This window comes from Pungitius pungitius, chromosome 4 (assembly GCF_949316345.1).
Source record: "Pungitius pungitius chromosome 4, fPunPun2.1, whole genome shotgun sequence".
Lineage (NCBI taxonomy): Eukaryota > Metazoa > Chordata > Actinopteri > Perciformes > Gasterosteidae > Pungitius > Pungitius pungitius.
In genome coordinates this window covers 8,610,051-8,631,212 of record NC_084903.1, presented here as the reverse complement: position 1 = coordinate 8,631,212, position 21,162 = coordinate 8,610,051, and the positions used below count along the sequence as shown (strand labels likewise).

The following is a 21,162-nucleotide window of genomic DNA, read 5'->3' as shown; positions in this document are numbered from 1 at the left end:
CATTTGAGTTGCTTTATTTTGGATTGTTTGTAGTCCAGCAGTTTGTTTGTTTGTTTGTAGTCCAGCTTCTCCTGCACCTGTAGAACAATAGTTACAATATCGTAACCATTGTTCTACCGTGGCCTGATTTTCATGGTTATTAAATATTTTGTTCTCCTGTTGAAAACTTAAACCAAGTGTGTCATATATATATATTGCATGATTGTAAAATGTTACAAACTTACATCTTTTCCACTTTTTATGTTGTTCTTTTGTATTCCAATCTTTCATATTTTCTTGTTGTATGTGGAGACCAAAGTATAACAACTGAGTGAGATTCCATGTATGCGTATGCGTACTCGTCCTTTACAGTCCCGACGTCCTCACCAGACAGCAGCGCTGAACAGAAAGGCCTTCATGGCCCTCCTGTTATCCACCAGGAGCATCGTGGTCTGGGTGTGAACTGTGACCCGCGGCTTGCTCATCATCCACAGCTCCCCCCCCCCCCCCCCCCCCCTTTAAATCGAACCTGCCCAGCCCTGCTGTTCTCACGTTGGCAAGCCTGGTAGGGAGTACAATGTCTAGTGGTGGTGTCAAAACAGAATGCTAACACAAGTGTGTCTGCAAAACCTGAGACAGGGATGAAAGATTTGGCAGTAAGAGGGATTAAACGGAAGTGCTTTTTCAACTTTCCTTTCATTTGGCAGATCCGGACCACGTGCAGCGCACAAATGTGCAGACTGTGTTTGCTGAGGTGTCTGTATTTCTGTGGACGTGCATGTTTGTGGAGGTGTCTGACTTTGTGTGTGCGTTGAGGGGAGTGAGGTGGTCTTTGCACGAGTGCTTTTCCTTACACACTCACACAGTCAGTACAAGCTAAACAGACCTTCACCAGTTCAGGAACGGGCCGCTCTGTGGTTCCTGCCCTCTCGTCTCAAACGACAAAGGTTGTTCTCTTTCTGTTGGTAATTCATTCCAGCCAAGCCCCACCACGGGATGTTGATAGAGGCAGTGGAGCTTGTCATAGACTTCCCAAAACAGGTTGACTTCACCTGGAGTGAGACAGGTGAGCCTCCTCCTCCGTGGAGCCCCAGGTTAGCTGGCATGTCGATGTCGTCTAGACGGGAATGAGTGAGTCAGGGGATGCTTAAAGCAAGTCACTCAGTTAATGATGTTTCCTCTCACTGCTTAGGAAAGTGTGTTTCAATCATCAGGGCTCAGTTGCAGGAACTATTTAGTAATAATTGCATGTTTGTGTGTGTTATGGAGGAAAAAGTCGGTGAGTTTTGACAAAAGATTGCGGAAATTTGGATGGGAAATAGTTTTTCCTCTGGGTTTAACAGTAAAAACGGGCAGAGTTGGAGGACTGTGGCAACAATGAGAAAAACGACACTGCAGCGAGACTGCAAATATTATTTTCTGACCCGACAGGGTCTCGTTAAGCATAGTTACCGCGGTGGAGTCGTCAGGCAGGACAGCTGGAACACAACCAGCTCTGACCTGCTCCCTGCCGCATGTCAGCCCATCATAATCAAGAGAAAACAACCCATTGTCTAATAAAGCACATAGTGAAACACAACATAATGGAAACTGCTTACTCATGTAAGCTAAATGCTTTAAAAATACCACAAGTTAAACAACTAGCACATGGATCCACATTGGCTCAGCACAAGGGGCTCTACTGCAGATGGGAATTAATATATGTTTTCACCACAACAACATCCTTTTGTTCTCCTGCATACGTTTTGCTCGACTGTCGGCTGACATATTCGCCATTCGCCCTGTGTAACGTCTCCGGAAGGCCAACAACAGTTGGGCCCGCTCAAGTCTCCCCTCTGTCTGCTTTCTGAAGGAGCTTTAGAGGGCAATCTGCTCAGTGAGAGAGGACGCGGCAGGTTATTGCGAGGGTTGTAGTGCACCAACGCAGGTCGCAGACAAACACCAGCAGTGTAAGTAACACCGCTGTTCGAGGTCACTCAGGGTGACTCTACTGTGTCAGTCCTTTGGAAATGTGCCCCGTCTGTGTGAATATCATCACCTCTCCTCCCGCGGCCTCATCATGAATTCATTAATGTGATTCCTTTTCATGAGATCAATCTTCGTTGGCTTGACAACAGGAAAAGCACAGACATTTTCACATGGCTGCCGAATTTCGGTGCAAGTCTAACAAACTTGCTATTTTTTCATTCCAGTGGGTAAACAACATGCAGACTTGTTTCCTCCACGTTTCCCCTCTGGCCCCAATAAAACCCAATGGGACAGTCTGGGAAATGGCCACAACCGAGGTTTCCACTGCCCTGATTGATGCAGAGGTGTCAAGAAAGGCTGCTGTCTTGGAAATGGCACTGGTCTTTTAAGTGGGTGGGGGGGAGGGGGGTGTATGAACTGTGACTAAACTGTGCACACTGCAGAGGTGCAGGGTGCAGGGTTGGAGCTTTTCAGCGTTAGGGTTAACCCTGTTCTTGTATCAGGGTGCCCCCATGGTCACAGCGATACAAGAGGTGGGAGACTTTCATACCACATTGCACGCATTCCAGTAATGAACCAAATATCTGTTCAAGTTGTAAACTTGTTTTTTCAGAACCCAGAGCGACTCACACGAGGCTACAGCTCCCCTCAGCCCTTCAGATGATCTTAGCATCCTTTTGTTAAACTGCCAGAGTAATTGTTCAACTTTACTGTGCCCAATGTAACCTTTCTGTTCCACGCTCGGTTCCCTTAAGAACAGTATTTGTTTTTAGCTGCAACCCGGAGCTTTATTCAACAAAGAAGCTTTAAAGACCAACTACCCTACCACCTCTGAGTTGGAGAAAGGAGTTGATGTTGGTGAGACTAAAACAGCATTTAGTTTTGAGTGCAGGATAAAAAAACAGCTCTGGAATGTGTAGAAATGATGTAATTGGTCACTTTGAAATGCAGTTTGCTTTGAAAAGCTCGACAAATCACTGTACATTAAAAGGAGGATTAATGTGTCTGCTTGGGTGTTTCACCACATGATTCAGCCAATGAGGCGCCGCCATCAGCACTCGTCGCTCGTCTGGTCAAAGTCGTTCACACTAAGCGGCCCCACCCCATCTGGTTTCCACAGTAACCCTGGACATTGGCACAGTGTTGTGAAATGTTGGGAGGTGCTTCGTCGAGCCGTCCGCTCTCTGCAACCTTTGGCCTTTGTCGTCTGCAGGTCGGCAGCTGCTCCTCACATCCTGACTCATTGAGACGTCAGTGATGACGAGCTGCAGCGACGGGACGCTGACAACCCCGAATGAGTTGGCTCAACCGTTCGAAATATTGCAATTTCTGCATCACGGCGCAGATTCAGGCCACCAAACATGTGACTTTCTTCTACTCCAGGCAGGGAGTTGGAGGAGAACAGGAGAAGATGGATGTGGCATGATCACATGGCTGCTCTCCACTTTCTTTCTCCCTATCTACCGCTTCACAACACCCTCTGATTAGCTCATCCAGCTGTGGCCATCTGGCTATCACTCTCGGAACAACTGGCCCACAGTTTGGTGAAGCGACACACTAAAGACAAGCGCTCCCTGGGCGACAAGCTCGGCACACACACACACACACACACACACAAAGGCTTTTTTCGATTTTTTAGACTCCACACAGGCCAGCTGGTTGAAGTATTGTTAAAGAAATGCCAAATTGAGGAACAATTGTTTTACTTGGTGAGCATTACATCCTGAGTTTTTTACCTTTGGACAGAGTCAACCCAACTGTTCCCCCTGTTTCCTGTTTTTGTGCTGAGTGAACTAAATGCACGATTGGTGCACAAACCATGCAGACGTTTAGATCAATTTGAGTAAATCTACGTTTCATTTGGGCAAAGATACATTGCTGCTGCTTGGTGATGCCCTGCAGATCATCCAAATGAACCTAGTTTACCACTTTATTCCTGTGCAACTACTAAGTCTTTGACATCCGAGGTGTTACGTCATGCTGTAGAAAAAGCTCTCCAGTAAAGCCTTTTTACTGGAGATGGGTTTCTACTTCCAAATACCAACCTGAGTGGAGATAAGTATCTGCTGAAATATGGATGCTGGGGGTTGATGTAGGGAAGGCCGTGAAGTGAATCACTTTGATACAAGCCAGGCAGCTTTCTTGGGACTTTGACTTCGACAGCTCATGAATCTCATTGTGAGACCAAACAGCCCAGGAAATTAAGTCATTCCCCAAACACACCATTCACACATCCATTTATAAGTTATTTTACACCAATGCCTCCTTGATACTGCATGAGTGCACGAATGAGGGAACATGCTGTATTACATCATTGAGTATGGATAATAGAAATAACCTTTTTGAAGGTGAGCTTTTGCAGCTTTAAGCTGTACTGTGTTTTGATCCTCCACCGCTTGGCGCTGATTCACAAGTGGAAAGTATGAGCAGGCTTTTTCCACATGGCAGATTGGTGACTCAGTTGCACTTTTTGAACACAAGGACAGTGTTCTTGCTTTTTTCTCTCTCTGCTTCCCCAAAATCATCGGTTTCATTTTTCAGCCCTCATTTACGCCTTGTTCCACAAGCGATAGGAATCATGACATCCTCACTCACAGTAGCTGCTCTCCAGACCAGAACTCTGAGCTCGATGACTGGAACCAGCAGCTCCGGCACACACTCCAGGCTGCATGATGTGGTCTATTTTTTTTTCTAATTTCCCGCTTTTTGCACATTTCAGTTCTTGGCAAAAGATTGTTTCCAGCTTCCCGCATATGAACCCCACAGTGTTAAGATCCCTGGGGTCTAGGATACAGTTTTTCATTGTGATCACTGTGTGTTGTGTTATGCCACAGGTTTCCCCCCAGTTTGTTTATTGTGTCATGTGTTTGTCATTGTCCGTAGACTCCGCCCTCTGCTCCATCCCGGCCTTGTCACTCATCTCTCCCTGATTGTTTGCGTGATTTGTTTCCCCTGTGTCTTGTTAGTTTCCCCTCCTCTAAATATACGCATGTCTTTCTGTTGTCTCCTGACAGATTGATATTCAGTGTGTGAGGATATGCCTGAAAGAAAGATTTGTCTGAATTTTGATTCCCTTGGTTTTTGCCCTTTTTGAAGGCTGTTTTTGCCATCTTTTGGAGTCCTGGTTTGGAGAAAATAAATTTGTTTGTGTTTTTTGCAACTTGGTCTCCGATTGAGTTCTCATGGTGAGAAAGCCTAACACACAGACCTTTGATGGGTACATAACAAAGAGCAAGCCAATATCACACATGTTGTATGATGACAGTTAAGCCACAGAATGTTGTTTTCACTCATAAGACGTAAACCATGTTAAAACATGAACAAAAAACATGCTGCTGGTTAATTGAAAGGTAATTAGCATATCATGTGATATCACAGATATCTGGAATTATCCGTAAATAGGTGAATTATACTTTTCTCCTTGTTACTGTCTTTAATAGATACACACAATTACACACAAACTTACACACAGGAGTGCACGCATTCATTTAGGTGCCGGATGGTCTTGGTTTTGACACTGCATATTCACTACGTTGTAGTTTTTCAAAACACAATTGTCTTCAAAGCATAAAGGTTAACTTGCAACAAAATCAGTTTCTAATTTGTTTCAGAATGGTAAAGACACTTTCCAACATGAAAACTGAACACTATGGTTTTGCTTGGAAAAGTAATGCAAACAAGCTTAAAAAGCACTAAGCCAGATGACAAATGAAGAGAGGAAACACTGATGGATGTAGAGCAGGGTTTAGAGAGCCGTATGTAGGAGGTAAATATCATTAAGGTAAGACTGGCTGAGGCACAGCACCTTCAGTAAAGGTGGTATCCGATATTGTTTATTTTTTATAGAGCAAATGAATGAAAAACTGTTGTCAGTTACTAACAGGAAAATGATGAATGTTCTTTTCCAAACTGTGAAAGCATGCAGTCCGGAGTTTCCCCATGAACAAATCCCAGAGTTGATCACCATTTGGGGGGGTTTAAATCAGAGCACTGGGATTCGCCAGATATTTGGTATTGAGAGATTTTTTTCAAAATTGGCAATGATAAAAATAGATCTTTGTGTCTTTTTTGCATTTTCAAATGATTTTATGGCAATTGTCACATGGCCAATTGAGTTATTTTGAAAAGAAATTCCAAAGAATCCCAGAAAAGATGTGGTATTCTCTGATACAGTGTCATGGTAACATCTATAATTCTCACTCGGGTATGACGCATCATGTTCGCATCTCACCTGAACTGATCCGTGTGAACTCAGATCCCCATTCAGTTTCATAAACTCCTGTTTATTCTTGTCATGTGACTCTCCATCTTGAAAGTGAGGTGTCGAGTGTCACACTTGCTCTCACTCGCACGAGTCATCCCAAGCTGCAGTCCAAGCCCTCCCCCTCACTGGGCTGCAGGGTGCGTGCGCGTATAAAGCCAGCGCGCTCCCCTCTGCCCGGCCTGATGCTCCAGCTGCTCGGTGGCAGCGGGGATTCGAGAGCAAGGGACAGCAATTAGACCCATCCAGGCAAAACTTTAGTTCTCTTCTAAAACTTTTTTTTGCACTCTACCTTGAAACCCGAATTTTCCCGCAAAATGCCTGGTGGCGCACTGACGGGGTTACTGGTCGCGCTGTGCGTAAGCAGCGCCGTCCACGGCTTACCAAAGAAGAGCCGCAGACAAAGCGGCCAGCATCAGGTGTTCCCTCAGCTCAATGACGCCGAGGACGTGTCTCCAGGTCGGTAACTTCCAAAGACTGTATTGTTATGCTTTAGAAAGCCATTTGAGATTAGATGAGATGTAATTAGCATTCATTTGATTAATTGTTGTTAGTGGTCATTTTACGCCCCACGTGTTTAACAGTGTGTATGTGACGTGTGACTTCCAGCTGGCTGTGAGGAAAACGGTCGCTCATACAGACCGAACGAGCGGTGGGAGAAACCCTACCTAAGTGGCACACTGCAGTGCACTTGCAATGGAGCAACAGCCATGATCACATGTAAAAGTAGACCCGAAGGTCAGTGAAAAGTAGAAATGTCACTTCCAACAGATACAAATTCAGCACCGATTGTTTCAGAAATGTTGTGTCAATACCAACAAGTAAATCGTAACTGAGGCACCAGCCCTGGGTTCCTTGAGGACTTGTCATCGGTGCGTCTTTACGCAGCAGTACAAATATCTACTGAACAACTCTTTACCGTTAATGTCTTGTGTGTTGTTCTCTCAGTGGAGGAGTCCTGTTACGACAGGCACAATGACCGCTCATACCAGATCGGTGAAACCTACGAGAGGTCAAAGGACGGGATGATGTGGGACTGCACCTGTATTGGTTCCGGTCGGAGCAAGATCAGCTGCACCATTGCAAGTGAGTTGGGTAAAAAGCCATAAATCGATGTTGGGCTGTTCAGGTTGGACATTTGACAAAACTGTATGCTACTGATTAAATATACTATCTGAATGATGGAGTTGAATTAATTTGTCATAATGTAAACATGTAAAAGTATAACATCTTTTCAAACCAATGCAACAATCCTTTTATCCTCTTTTTCACTTTTTCCTCCACAGATCGTTGCCATGAAGGTTTGAGGTCTTATAAAATCGGGGACACTTGGCAGAGGCCTCATGACACGGCTGACTACATGCTGGAGTGTGTGTGTCTTGGAAATGGCAAAGGAGAGTGGACCTGCAAACCAGTGTGTGAGTACCTCGTTTAAACACTTTCCATTCGGCCCTGGAATGCGGAAACATGTGGAATATTGCAATTGAAACAGCCTGTATTTCTCCTCCTTGCATCTTATGCCACAGCTGTTGATTTTCCCTCGGTTTAATATCCTGACGCCGTGATTTAATGTTGGATATTTTGCTATCTCGTGACATACTGGAGATGCCATTTATCCCCCTGTCTTAACTTTGCAGCGGAGAGTTGCTATGACAACAACGCTGCATCATCGTACGTTGTGGGGGAGACCTGGGAGAAACCGTACCAAGGCTGGATGATGTTGGACTGCACCTGTCTGGGAGAGGGAAACGGACGCATCACTTGCACCTCTAGGAGTAAGAGAAGTAGAAAAACGCACAAACACACCCTTCGGCCTTCCTCAATAGCGGCTGCTGACCACTGTTGTTCCCCAACCAGACCGCTGCAACGACCAGGACACCAGGAAGTCCCACCGTATTGGGGACACATGGACGAAGACGGACAAAAGTGGACACGTTGTGCAGTGTCAGTGCTTAGGAAATGGCCGTGGAGAGTGGAAGTGTGAGAGACACAACGCAGGCCGAAGTGAGATATAAAAGCGCTCGCTCAAGTTCAATTCTACCAACAACAACCAAAAAACATGCTTCTCTGACACTCAAACTCCTTTCGATCTGTTTTGGTGGCATGCAGCCACAAGTGCGGTCTTGTTGGGCCCCACCCAGATTGAGCAGCTGCCGGAGCCCCCCATCGAGGGGACGTGCCGCACGGACTCTGGATCCACCTACTACGATGGACAGCGCTGGTTCCGAAGCCAGGGCAGCAAGCAGATGCTCTGCACCTGTCTTGGCAACGGAGTCAGCTGCCAGGAGTGGGGTGAGTAAAAAGCAACGAGGAGGAATAAAGACGATGAGCTCTGTCGTGTGTTGTGTTTCTGATTGGGCTTCATCGCCAAAAAAGACCATCATTAGATGCATATTGCTTTGTGCGACTAATATAACCCTGTTCTTGTTTTCCCCTTTTCCTGTCCGCGCAGAGTCCAGGACGCTCACGTATGGGGGCAACTCTGACGGCCAGCCGTGCACTTTCCCGTTCGTCTTCATGGGAAAGACTTACTACTCCTGCACCTCGGACGGGCGCACGGACGGGCAGCTCTGGTGCGCTACAGGTTCAGACTATGAGAGGGACCAGCAGTACTCTTTCTGTACCGAGAAGAACGGTGAGACAAAATCAGGGCTTCATTTCATCGGTTTCTAGATCAATCTGGCTGATGCTCTGCTTTTATTACATAGCTTTTGCCTGTCACTGTCATCTCTCTCCAAATCTCACCTTGAAAAAGTCTTTACAACCTGCAATGTTATTGTATTTAATACCAATTGATTTTCTGGTTCCTTCATGTTTTGACGTTAATTAATATTGCCCTTAATGTATCAGATTTCTGGGTATTTCTACATTTTAAATAAAAAAATGTAATACGTGCGAATGTCGTCCATCCCATCCAACATTCCTCCATCTCTATTTCAGCCATTGTGGCAACACGAGGTGGCAACTCCAACGGCGGCCTGTGTCACTTCCCCTTCCTCTACAGTGGCCGCAACTACACCGACTGCACTTCTGATGGGCGCCGTGACAGCATGAGGTGGTGTGGCACCACCCATGACTACGACACGGAGCAGCGCTTTGGCTTTTGCCCCATGGCCGGTGAGTGCCCGTGTGTGTGTGTGTGTGTGTTGCTTTGCTGTTGTTTCTCCTCGTGCAGCCACAGTACCGTTTTATTCATTCCCATCTTTCTTTGCGTAGCCCACGAGGAGTCTTGCACCACCAACGATGGAGTGATGCACCGTGTGGGCGATAAGTGGGACAAACGCCATGATGTCATGGGTCACCCGATGGAGTGCACGTGCATCGGCAACGGCCGCGGGGAGTGGAGCTGCGTCGCTCACTCACAGCTGCTAGGTCAGAGAGCTCACTCCATGTGGACGTGAGCATAAACGGTTTGATTTGTCTTGAAGCATAAAGGTGTGTTAACTTCACTCCCTGTTTTTTACCCATGTCCAGATCAGTGTATTGTTGATGGCTTGTCCTATGAAGTAAACCAGGAATTCAACAAGCGCCACGACGAGGGCTACATGATGAACTGCACCTGCTATGGACAGGGACGCGGACGCTGGAAGTGTGACGCAATCGGTACGTTCGCGGCACATTATCTCACCTGCTGAATTGAAATTCTTTTTTCGTCTGGACAATACAACCCTGTCTTTTTCCCATCTAATATCTGTTGTGTTTAACTAATAGATCAGTGTCAGGAACCACAAACCAGGGCTTTCTATCAGATTGGAGAGACATGGGATAAAGTCCTCCATGGCATCAAATACCGCTGTTATTGCTACGGCAACGGGATAGGAGAGATGAGGTGTGAACCTCAGCAGACCTACCCAGGTAAGGCGGGCCTTCCAAACACCGTCAGTTTAACGCCACATGCTCCATATTTAAAAGGCTGGTTTAAGGGTTTTAATGAGTCACACACGAACAAATATAATAGAGACCCAATTATCCAGTTTGGGTCAAAGATCAGACTTCTTACCATCCAAGACACAACTCACAGATGTGATACACATGTGTTTACATTTAGCAGGGCTTTCACCTTCTTTCCCAGACGGCCCTTACCAATGACGGTAGCATAAGTACACAAACCATCATAGAACTACTTGACACTTCTTCTTCAGATATTCAGATAAAATGGATTTAGAAGTTTCCCTTAAAGATTATCAGAATCAAAGTAATTCTGTGATAGCAGCATACAATTTCAACCAAATGGGAATAGCAAAGAACTTTTTTAGCATAACCTTTTATTGTGTGAATTTACTGAAATAAAAATATATAGGAATATATAGTGTTCTTTGCAAGCGATTTGAACCCTAACCCCTGCAAACTACAAGACGACATGCATTTTATCAGATAGGATTATTCATTTCTATTATTTAAGCATTTAATTAAGAAGGTGTTAATTCCTCCTGCACCTCTAAATCTTTTCTTGCAGCTTTTCCACAGTCACAGCTATTGAAGCTTAATTTGAGTTTGGTGTACTTTTTTAACCCTCCCTTCTCTCACCTTCCCTCTTTCATCCCATCATTATTGACTTTAAGTCTGCCAATCACCACATTCCTCCCCTTGGTCTTTGTAGTAAGTTCAGCGCTGACCTGCTGACGGGAAAAAGAAGCCCAGATTGGGGAGGGGCCGTTCTTTATCCTTCCTGCATCCAGTGTTGGGTAAAATTTGCTTAATGTAGTACTTTGTACTGCAACCCAATGTGTGTGTCCTAAATCAAACGTTACTGTTGCATCACTTATCTCCCCATGATAGTGGTGTGTGCAGAGCAGGGGCTGAAAAGCTATATGCAGGCTAGATGAACTGTGATGAATATAGTGCCCCGGTGTTAGGTTGGATGGTAAAATGTCAGTGGGTGTTTGAGCTGGTTTAGCACCGTCTGGTGGTTTAATCCTGACCCAAAACAATCAAACGATCTGACAGAACCTCACCAAAAAGTAGCCAACTTCCACCCACACTCTCTCAGGTAACACGGTTACATTAGATGTCTCTGGTAACGTGTCATAATGTGTCTTTTCTCATCTCTAGTAGGAGCTTTGTCATCTGTGTCTCTCTCTCTCTCTCTCTTCCATATACCTGCTGCTCAGACGGCCACCGTCCTGTCCAGGTGATCATCACAGAGGCAGGAAAACAGCCAGACTCCCACCCCATTCAGTGGAACCCCCCCTCATCGGTTCAAATCACCCAGTACATCCTCAAATGGAGAATTGTAAGTCACTCTTTCGGTTCAGGTTAGAAACGTTATTGAGCCACTTTTGTTCCTAAAAAATGGTTTCTTTTAAAATGTTCTGACTGGCGTCAGTAAACGTGCACAGACAGTGACGTGCTTCTGGTAATGTTGACTGAAGCTTGAACATGGACAAACATGGTGATTAGAGGGAACATGAAGTGCCCTTTTCAGTCTACATACACAAACACACACTCCAAGGAACAAGTTGGCCTCTCTGTGATTTTTTTTCTGATACATCTATTTTTAGATGTATTTTAAATGTTTAAAAGACTTAATTGTATCAAACAGACTTCTCTAAATGGGCGTTGTGTATTTTGGACAGAAGAGTCATGCAAAGAACTAATTTCCTACAGAGAGGTTTTGTAGTTTAACGACAGAGCGCATAGCCAGTGCAAATACTCATAAAACAGTCCAAAATATACATATTTAAAGTCTTAATTTTCTGAATTCTCATATTTTCCTTAAACTTTATTGTCTGTCCTGTCCAAATGGTTTGTTATAATAAAGATTCATGTTTACCGTCAACGATTTAGAAGAAAGGTTAGAAAATCCTATCACTATGAGGTTATTAGAAGCTATTCAGGAGCTTTAAATCATGTAACGTACCCTTCATGATTTGTGAAGTCAATTTTGCTTTTCAAACTTTGCTGAACACTTAATCCATGGTTCAGTCCACCCTTAAGCTTTGAAGCAGCAGCAAAAAAAACGTCATCTTTGTTTCAATGTATGCTTTATGTTATAAAAAAAACGTGAACACATTAACTTCTTATCTTCTTACCCTTTCTGGTAGAAAAATACTCGCGCACCCTGGAAGGAGGTCAACGTTCCCGGCAACCTCAACCTCTACACCATCACTGGGCTGCGTCCAGGCATCACTTACGAGGGTCAGCTGATCAGCATCCTTCGCTACGGACGCCGTGAGATCACACGTTTTGATTTCACCACTTACCATGGTTCCTGTGAGTCAACCCGAGTAAATGCAATCTTTTGATGACACAAATCTAAAGGTGTTTTTCACAGCAACATGTTGTGCTTTTAGTGGAAACATCGGAGGGAGAGACAACCTCGCCGGTTGCGGTGACGGACACTTCTGAGTCCGTGACAGAAATCACCTCAAACAGCTTCGTTGTGTCATGGACGTCGGCCTCCTCTACCATCTCTGGCTTCAGGGTGGAGTACGAGCTCAGTGAAGACGGGGCCAAGCAGAAAGTCCTGGGTGAGATCCTTTGACCATCACCGGAACTGCCAAATACCTCCATAATGTCACATTAAAATGACTAAATGGGGCGATTTATTGGGTGCTTTTTCCGTTTATTGTGATCACCACTGATTCCATTATGAGTTTGCAATATGGGTAGAATCCCCTACTTGGGTATATGTAATTCTAAATCAAGGTATTGATTGACTCATTAGATATAATGGTACTTGTATTAACTTCTTTTCCCCTTCTCTAGATGTTCCTCGCACAGCCACCGCCGTCACCATCGCTGACCTCCTGCCAGGACGCAGATACAACGTCAACGTCTACGAGATCCCAGTTCAAGGACAACCAAACCTCATTTTGACAACCTCCCAGACTACAGGTAGGAACCCCCCACCCCTCACCTTTCATAAGACGAGATGAGAACAAGAATATGCGACCTGACTGATGTCCTTTCTTCAGCTCCTGACGCACCTGCTCAGCACGCTATCGATGAGGTGGGAGAGTCCTCTATCAGAATCAGCTGGTCCAGGCCTCAGGCTCCTATCACTGGTAGGAAACATGTTTACACATAACGCAGCTGTTCAATGTGGAAATCAATGTGGTTTGTGACTGTTCGGATTGCGTGTGCCAGGTTACCGGGTGGTGTACACGCCGTCAGCGGAGGGCAGCAGCACAGAGCTCAACCTGCCAGACTCAGAAACATCAGTGACGCTTGTCGACCTTCTTCCCGGCCATCTTTACAACATCAGCATCTACGCTGTGGAGGAGGAGCAGGAGAGCGAGCCTGTTTTTGTACAGGTCAACACCGCCGGATCCCCTGTACCAGGTGCATATTTCTTTAAGTTTACGCTCTCAGATAAAATTCCCTATAAGGCCAGGAAGCTTCAAGGGCTTTCCAGTGTTTGGGAAAGACTGAGCTTGTCAAAACAGTGCTTTGTCAAAATATACTCGGTTACGGTTGTAACCATGCCATGATAATATCTTCTTATCTTCTTCTCAGTGTTCCAGTGGGTTTTTTTGTTAGTCTGTGGCCCCTGAATGAACTGTCTTCAATTCATGGTGGGCTCAGGAAAAAGCACCTGTTAAGACAAAAGCGCACGAACACACATAAATCCTCAGTTGGGCTTAAATTGTACTTCAAGGCCTGAATCTCTCCTTGTGCCTGGCATGGCAAAACATATTGTTTGATAGGGAAAAAATCAGATTTGTGTCTTGTGTTTTCTCACACATGTTTTTGTTATAGCTCACTGGGTATTGTTAAGATCTGTAAATTGTTAAACCCCATTAATGGTCTTTTACCAAGACGATTGCAACATTGACATAATGATGGTTATAGATTATATTGCAGTTGGAGTTTTTTGTAAAACTAGGACCGACTCACAAAAACAGAAAACTGGTATCTGTAAAATGGAATCTCAAGACTGACTGTCCCTTGTTAATCAATCTATCACTTCCTGTCCCCAGAGGAGGTCCCAGCCCCCACAGACCTGCAGTTCTTTCAGGTTACTGATATGAAGATGACCATCACCTGGACTGGTCCACCCAACGAGGTGACCACCTACAGGGTGCACTTCACCCCCGTTGGTCCTGACGGCACTGAGACGAGGCTCCTGCAGCTGCCGTTATCACACAACGCATACGCTGAGATCACACACTTGCAGCCGGGCACACAGTACCGCTTCTACATCTACGCCATCAACGGTGCAGTGGAGAGCAAGCCGCTAGTGGGAGAAAAGTCTACAAGTAAGGATTGCCAAACGAGACAAGCGAGCCGGCAGTAGACTCACATCACATTAATGATTAAAACAGTGAAAGGCTCCCTACTAACGTATACTGTTGTTCTTCTTCCGCCAGAACCCGATTCGCCCACCGATGTGCGTTTCACCGACATTGGCCCCGACAGTGGCATGGTCATCTGGGAGGCTCCCCGTGCCGTCGTCAGTGGCTACCGTCTCTTCCTGAGCATCGAGGGCTCCAACCCCATCGAGAAGAGAATCCCCGGCAGGGTCACACAGTACCCTTTGAGGAATTTACGCCCAGACACGCAGTACACGGCCGTCCTGCACTCAGACCTCGACAATGAGCTCAGCGAAGGCGTCACCAGATATTTTACTACCTGTCAGTACTAAGATACACGAGGCGTCTGCAGAGAGGATTGTAAATAGTTGCAATGACATTTATTTGACTTTTATTCACTCTGTACTCGTCCCAGCTCCCCAGATGGGAAATGCTCCTCCTATCACCACTGAGGTCACTGATAGCTCTATCATCATCACTTGGATACCTGTTCGCAGGTTCAGCTACAAGGTAGATAACTAAATCTGTTAAATTCAATGCCTTGTCTTGAAGTATATTTGAGGTGTGTTTGCAGGATGCTGAGCTCTGCTTCCTTCTCCCAGCTGTCTGTGCTCCCCAGCCAAGAAGGAGAGTCTCCCAGAGAAGATACTTCTGACTCTGGACATATTCTTATTCCTGGTCTCATTCCTGGGACTCAGTACACCTACAGCGTTCAGCCGATCTTCAACGGACGCAACCGTGGAAACCCTATCACACGCAACGTTGTCACTTGTGCGTATCCAATTCGCTTTCGCTACAAAATAAGTATACCACCAGATTGATTTAATACTGCTGCACTGCTCTTGAGAGTTCAAGAAGTCACTGCACCTAAATCAAGTTTCTCAAGCTTGTGTCATGATTCTTCTTTCCTTTCCTTGCAGCCCTCCCTCCTCCCACTGACCTCAGAGTAGAGTCCAACACTATCACAGGAGTGCTCACTGTCCACTGGGCGGCTTCCAAAACACCAGGTAAATATTGACTGTGCTCCCCATGGACTCACAACTCATTGGATCTTGCCTAAAAGTTAAACCTTGGCCTTTGAAGCATATTTTTTTTCCACCAGGACAAATGTGTCTTCTCGGAATTTTGTTTTCACTCATCAATTGCAAGAACCTTTAACCTCCTTTATTTGTCATGTTCACCCACCCTCTGCAGGCATCACGGGCTACAGAGTGACAAGCACGCCGACCAACGGCCAGCGAGGAAACACCCTGGAGGAGTTTATCGAAGCAGATCAAACATCTTGTGTGCTAGAGAACCTGAACCTGGGGGCCGAGTACAACATCAGTGTCTTTACCAACAAGGGCCATTTGGAAAGTGTGCCTGTGTCCACTACTATCACACCAGGTAAGACGTCCAACTGGATCCCACTCCAATATTTCACTCACTGTCATTGAAGGAATGTTCCCACATTGTATTCCTCATCACCTTTGCCCTCCATATACATCAAAACAAAACGAGTTGGAATACATTCATGAAGCTGCATTAATAGATTTCTGGTCACTACGAAGCAGAATAATAACAATCTGCAACCTGACAGACAGACAGTCATCTCTGACCTTTCGTGAAAATAGACCATGGAACTGTCGTCGGGGTCTATTCTGCGGGTTTGTTCCGATGAGCGACCCCTTTTGTAAAAATACATTGTTTATTGACCGTAACCTATTACTAACATGATGATTGGTACCATGCATGGAGGACACGTTTATCAATTGGGAATGGAATACAATTATTTGAGCATGCACTGAACAGTTTAATTAAATAATGCTATATAACATAAAGTGTGAATGTCCACTGATTTCAGTCATTTGTAATTGTTTCTATCTAGCATGGCTATTGTTCAACTCTGGATGTCTGACTGCTTAATTGCAAATTAACTTGCTATTGGGTTTTTCTGTCTCTCTAATTTTGCTTGCACTTTTCCAACTGACCTAACCCTTTCAGACATCCCCACGCCACGTCACATTGACTTTGTCGACATTACTGACACCACCATTGGCCTGCGCTGGATCCCTCCGACCTATGCTACCATTACTGGTTACCGGATAACGGTAGTAACGTCGGGGGAGAGCTTGCCAATTTTTCAAGATATGGTGCAACCGTCTGCTGGTTATTACACGATACGTGGTTTGGAGCCGGGTGTGGACTATGACATCGGTATCTCCTCAGTTACAAGGGAGGGGGAAAGCCAGCCGACCACACACACAAAGCAAACACAAGCTGGTGATTTTACTCTTTCACTCCATTTGTGGGGAGGGATTTGGGTTTTGATCTGAGAGAATGAATGAAAGTCACATCAACTGCCCCTTTATCAACAGACATAATAAACTCCAACACGACAGTATATTTACAATTGTTAAATCTGTTTCATTTACTTAACTTCTTACCTGTGTCAGCTATAACTGTTGACTACTCATTCTTACAGCTATTCCAGCTCCCACCAACCTGCAGTTTAGAGGGGTGGGTCCGGACCACATTAGGGTGACATGGGCGGTTCCTCATGTTGCCACGGCAAGTGACATCTCTCGGTTTGTCATCCGTTACCACCCTGTTGCCACGGACGACGACATCAAAGAGGTTAATGTCGGTGGATCCACCAACACCTTCGTGCTGGAGAGTAAGATGATATGTTTAAACGTTCTGAAAGAAAGTTAGAATGAAGTAAAAAATGAGTTGTTTTATACTAACCGAACACGTATCTCCCTCTTTCCTCTTTCCCAACAGACCTGCTGCCCAACACCGAGTACCGTATAAGTGTCGTTTGTGTGTACGGTGAACGAGCAAGTGAGCCGGCCACTGGGACACAGAGGACAAGTGAGTATAACAGATATCCATTTTCTACTCTCGCCAACCATTTCACTTTTGAAACATATCGAGTTCGATGACCAAAACAACGCGCATTACCACTGCATTAAGAATCCTTTACATGCAATAATGCAAAAACCAACAGAAGGAAATAATGTGTTTAACAATACAAAGAAATTTAAAAGTAGGTTACACATTAGACTACATATTTAATGTTTAGAAATTGTATTTGATAGACATTTCATACTATAGTCTAATGTTGGTTGAGTTGTTTGCCCATTGAACGCATATTATAATATATATCCACGGTGTTAGCTCTGGTGATTCAGCTCCAAATCACCAATCCCTTGGATGGTGTAATTGTCATTATCACTGCAGGCCATTTAAAGTGTCTCTTCTACTACCTCGACCCGCAGCTCTGGACTCCCCCACTGGCTTGGACTTTTCCGAAATTCGCACCAACTCCTTCATCATTCACTGGTTGGCTCCGACCGCCGCCATCACCGGCTACCGCATCAACTTCCAGAAGACGAGCGGCGGCCTGGCAAGAGACGTGAGGCTGCCCCCAACCAGGAACCACTACACTCTGACCGGACTGACACCAGAGACAGAGTATCTGGTGTACGTGTATGCTGTCAACAACAATCAGGAGAGTCAGCCTTTGACTGGCACACAGGCCACAAGTGAGTTTCCATACTGGTTTCCACTACAACCTCTCCTTGTCTTCTCTTAGTGACACTAATTAGATTGATCTTGATTATTGGTTTAAACTCAACCTTATAAAAGTAGTGTTTTTATTCCTTTGTTTTTCTAATCCTCTCCAGTCTCTGATGCTCCAACTGACTTGGAAGTAACATCATCCACCCCGTCCAGCATCACCATTCGCTGGGACGCCCCCTCTGTCACAGTGAAGAACTACAGGATCACCTATGGAGGCACAAGTATGTACATGTTTCTTGAGTCACAGCAGTAATAGCCTCCTCTTAACCTCAACAATATGTTAGACTCGGCTCTTCTTCACTCTCCTCCTAGGTGGGGAGGCTCCTCAGGAGTTCACCATCCCAGGCACTCAGACCTACGCCACAATCACCGGTCTTAATCCCGGTACCGACTACACCATCACCGTCTATGCTGTTACCGGAAGAGGGGACAGCCCTGCTTCCAACACCCCTGTCTACGTCACACATAAGACTGGTACAGCAAGGCGAAAAAAACTTCTTCCTGGTTAAAAAATATATATTGAGGGGTTAAACCAAATCTAAATCCCATTACGTGTCCGTCTGTCTATTAGATACCGAGCCCCCCACTGGCATGAAACTGACTGATGTGAGTGACAACACCATCACTGTTCGCTGGTCTCCTGCTCAGGGACCAATCAGAGGCTACAGAATCACAGGTGTCCCCAAAAATGGCCAGGGACCCTCCTACTCTGAAGTGGTGGCCCCTGGTAAGTCAAGCCAACAAATGTTGCCATCTTAATTTCACAAAGGTCATCTAATACATTTTTTGGATTAATCCGCCCGTTTTGTGCTCCTCTGTTACAGATCAGACTCAGATAACATTCACTGGTCTGATGCCCACTGTTGAGTACGTTGTGAGTGTCTACGCCCTGGGCAACGATGGACAACCCTCCTCCCCCGTGGTGGAGAATGCTTTCACTGGTTAGTTTGACTCGGTTCAGAAACCTGTCTTCATAATCAGGATGGAGTGCTGGGGAAACGTTCCCCAGCTGGATCACTTCTGGAGGCTTGAGTCTCCTCTGAAACGTCCATCTCGCTTTAAGACGTTTTTAAATACCATGCAAGTGTACATTCTTTAAGACAACAGCTCAGAGCTGACAGGAAATCCCCCTTTCCTCCCCCCACTCTGCAGCTATGGACCGTCCCAAGGACCTGACCTTCACTGACATCGACTCAAACTCCATGCGCATCACTTGGGACAGTCCTGACGGCACAGTGACATCATACCGCGTCACATACTCCAGCTCAGAGGAGAGTGAGAGGGAGCTACATCCAGCACCCAGAGGGGACCAGGACACCGTGGTCCTCAGAAACCTCCTCCCTGGGACAGAGTACACTGTCAAAGTCATCGCTCTCCACGGCAGCAGACCCAGCACACCTTTGGTGGGAACCCAGGCCACAGGTAGAGATACATAGAAAAGGTTCAACACGTTCACGAGCCAAATGATACGTCCCCCGACTTTGATTCTAAATGTGTATTTTCCGTCTCAGTGATCCCTGCTCCAACCGGCCTGGTGATCTCCGATGTCGGTCCTTCCACCTTCACCGTGTCATGGCGAGGCTCCAGTGCCCGCCTGTCGGGCTACCGCGTGGTCGTCAACCCTAAGAACACCAACGGTCCCACCAAAGAGATGAACGTTGCTCCGGACACCACACGTGTTGTCGTGCCAGGGCTCATGGTAGCAAGAATTCCTTCCTCAGTATTTAAAGGGATTTGTTGTCAGCCGGTGATTGACTATCAACTGTCTGTCTGAATGTTGCAGGTGGCTACTGCTTATGAGATACATGTCTATGCTCTGAAGAACTCTGTCACCAGCAGACCGCTGGAGGGAGAGACAACCACGCTGGAGGGTAACTGGCACACACATATTTCCAGTCATCACCAGTTATTATGCACTGCTCTGTCTGATGTCCGTTTACCTTCCTTTATCTACCTCTCGATGCAGAGGTTAGTCCTCCTCGGCGTGTTCGCATCATTGAATTGAAGGATACTTCTTTCACGCTGACCTGGCGCTCCAAGATAGACGACATCACTGGTTACCTCATCGATGCCACTCCCGTCAGTGGCTCGCAACCAACCCTGAGCAGGACCATCCCAAGAGATACAACCACCTACACCTTCACAGGTACCGTAGACTGACCTGCTCAAGAGACCTTAAAAAACATGGAAACAGGTTTACAGGTTTAGCATCTGAGATGTGATTTGTTTTCTAAGGTCTGCAGCCCGGGACAGCGTACTCTGTTAACCTGTATACTCTGAAGGGCAACACTAGGAGTGAATCATTTCCCATCAGCTTTACAACAGGTGAGTGCATCCACCTCTGTCGGATCCACTTGCTTCAAACTACCTTCCTCACTTTATAATGGAAACTTACATCACAAGAAATGCGGCCGTAGTATTTAACATAAATACTGTAACCCTTCGATGCACGCCCCAAACCAACAAGCAATCAGATGATCAAATAAGGATGTTTTTCTTCATAGCTAAACCAGTGCTCCAGGCTCCCACCAACCTCCAGTTCTCATCTTTGACCCCCACCTCCATCTCCTTCACCTGGCAGCCACCTGCCACACACATCACAGGATACTACGTCACCTACGAGGAGTCAGGAGGGGAGCCACAGGAGCTCAACCCCCGACCCCATGCCGGCCAAAACTATGCCACTATAACTGGTAGGCCCCTGTCTACTACCCCTAAAAACGATTTTGCCACTAGAGATTTTTTTAAAGGACTTGAAATTGAATTGGCTGCAGCACATTTTATTTTAACTTTCTTTTGCACTTATTCATGAGTCAGCTGCAACCAACTCACTGGACTGCATATTCTGTCTCTCCTCAGGCCTGAGCCCAGCCACCATGTACATCATCAAGATCATCGCCATCCAGAACACACAGAGGAGCACACCTCTGGTGGGCAGAATAAGGACTCGTGAGTATTTTCAGACTTCTCCTCTGTACACTGCCAAATGTGATGGTCTAGGTGATGCATTTGAAACTAGTTATGGCTTGAAATGGAAGCTTTAATCTGCTCATCTTAATCAAAATGCCTTGCTGCAACAGCCCAGAGGTTTTATAAAATGATCTGCCTTAGTCCTCCTATAACAACAATGAAGCC

At 45.8% G+C, this 21,162-nt stretch overlaps 1 protein-coding gene across 2 annotated transcripts; it reads left to right on the top strand.

Moving 5' to 3' along the window:
- The first annotated feature begins 6,369 nt into the window (after positions 1–6,369).
- LOC119197765 (fibronectin) lies at positions 6,370–21,086 on the top strand. Of its 2 annotated transcripts, XM_062561711.1 has the most exons (39): positions 6,370–6,667; positions 6,818–6,946; positions 7,157–7,294; positions 7,495–7,626; positions 7,846–7,983; positions 8,066–8,212; positions 8,318–8,500; positions 8,661–8,843; positions 9,149–9,325; positions 9,425–9,580; positions 9,683–9,811; positions 9,920–10,063; positions 11,320–11,441; positions 12,253–12,421; positions 12,502–12,678; positions 12,917–13,045; positions 13,126–13,215; positions 13,298–13,492; positions 14,131–14,409; positions 14,521–14,784; positions 14,879–14,973; positions 15,066–15,234; positions 15,384–15,470; positions 15,658–15,849; positions 16,447–16,725; positions 16,928–17,119; positions 17,227–17,316; positions 17,724–17,990; positions 18,132–18,248; positions 18,340–18,501; positions 18,599–18,754; positions 18,852–18,968; positions 19,180–19,449; positions 19,539–19,726; positions 19,811–19,898; positions 19,994–20,173; positions 20,263–20,352; positions 20,532–20,720; positions 20,887–21,086. In XM_062561711.1, exons 1-39 carry the CDS (start codon positions 6,526–6,528, stop codon positions 21,069–21,071), a joined length of 6,336 nt encoding a protein of 2,111 aa, XP_062417695.1. In that variant the 5' UTR covers positions 6,370–6,525; the 3' UTR covers positions 21,072–21,086. The 2 variants fall into 2 exon arrangements, with proteins under 2 accessions (XP_062417695.1, XP_062417696.1); XM_062561712.1 differs by lacking the exon at positions 16,447–16,725 and having other exon boundaries at positions 6,371–6,667.
- The last annotated feature ends 76 nt before the right edge of the window (positions 21,087–21,162 follow it).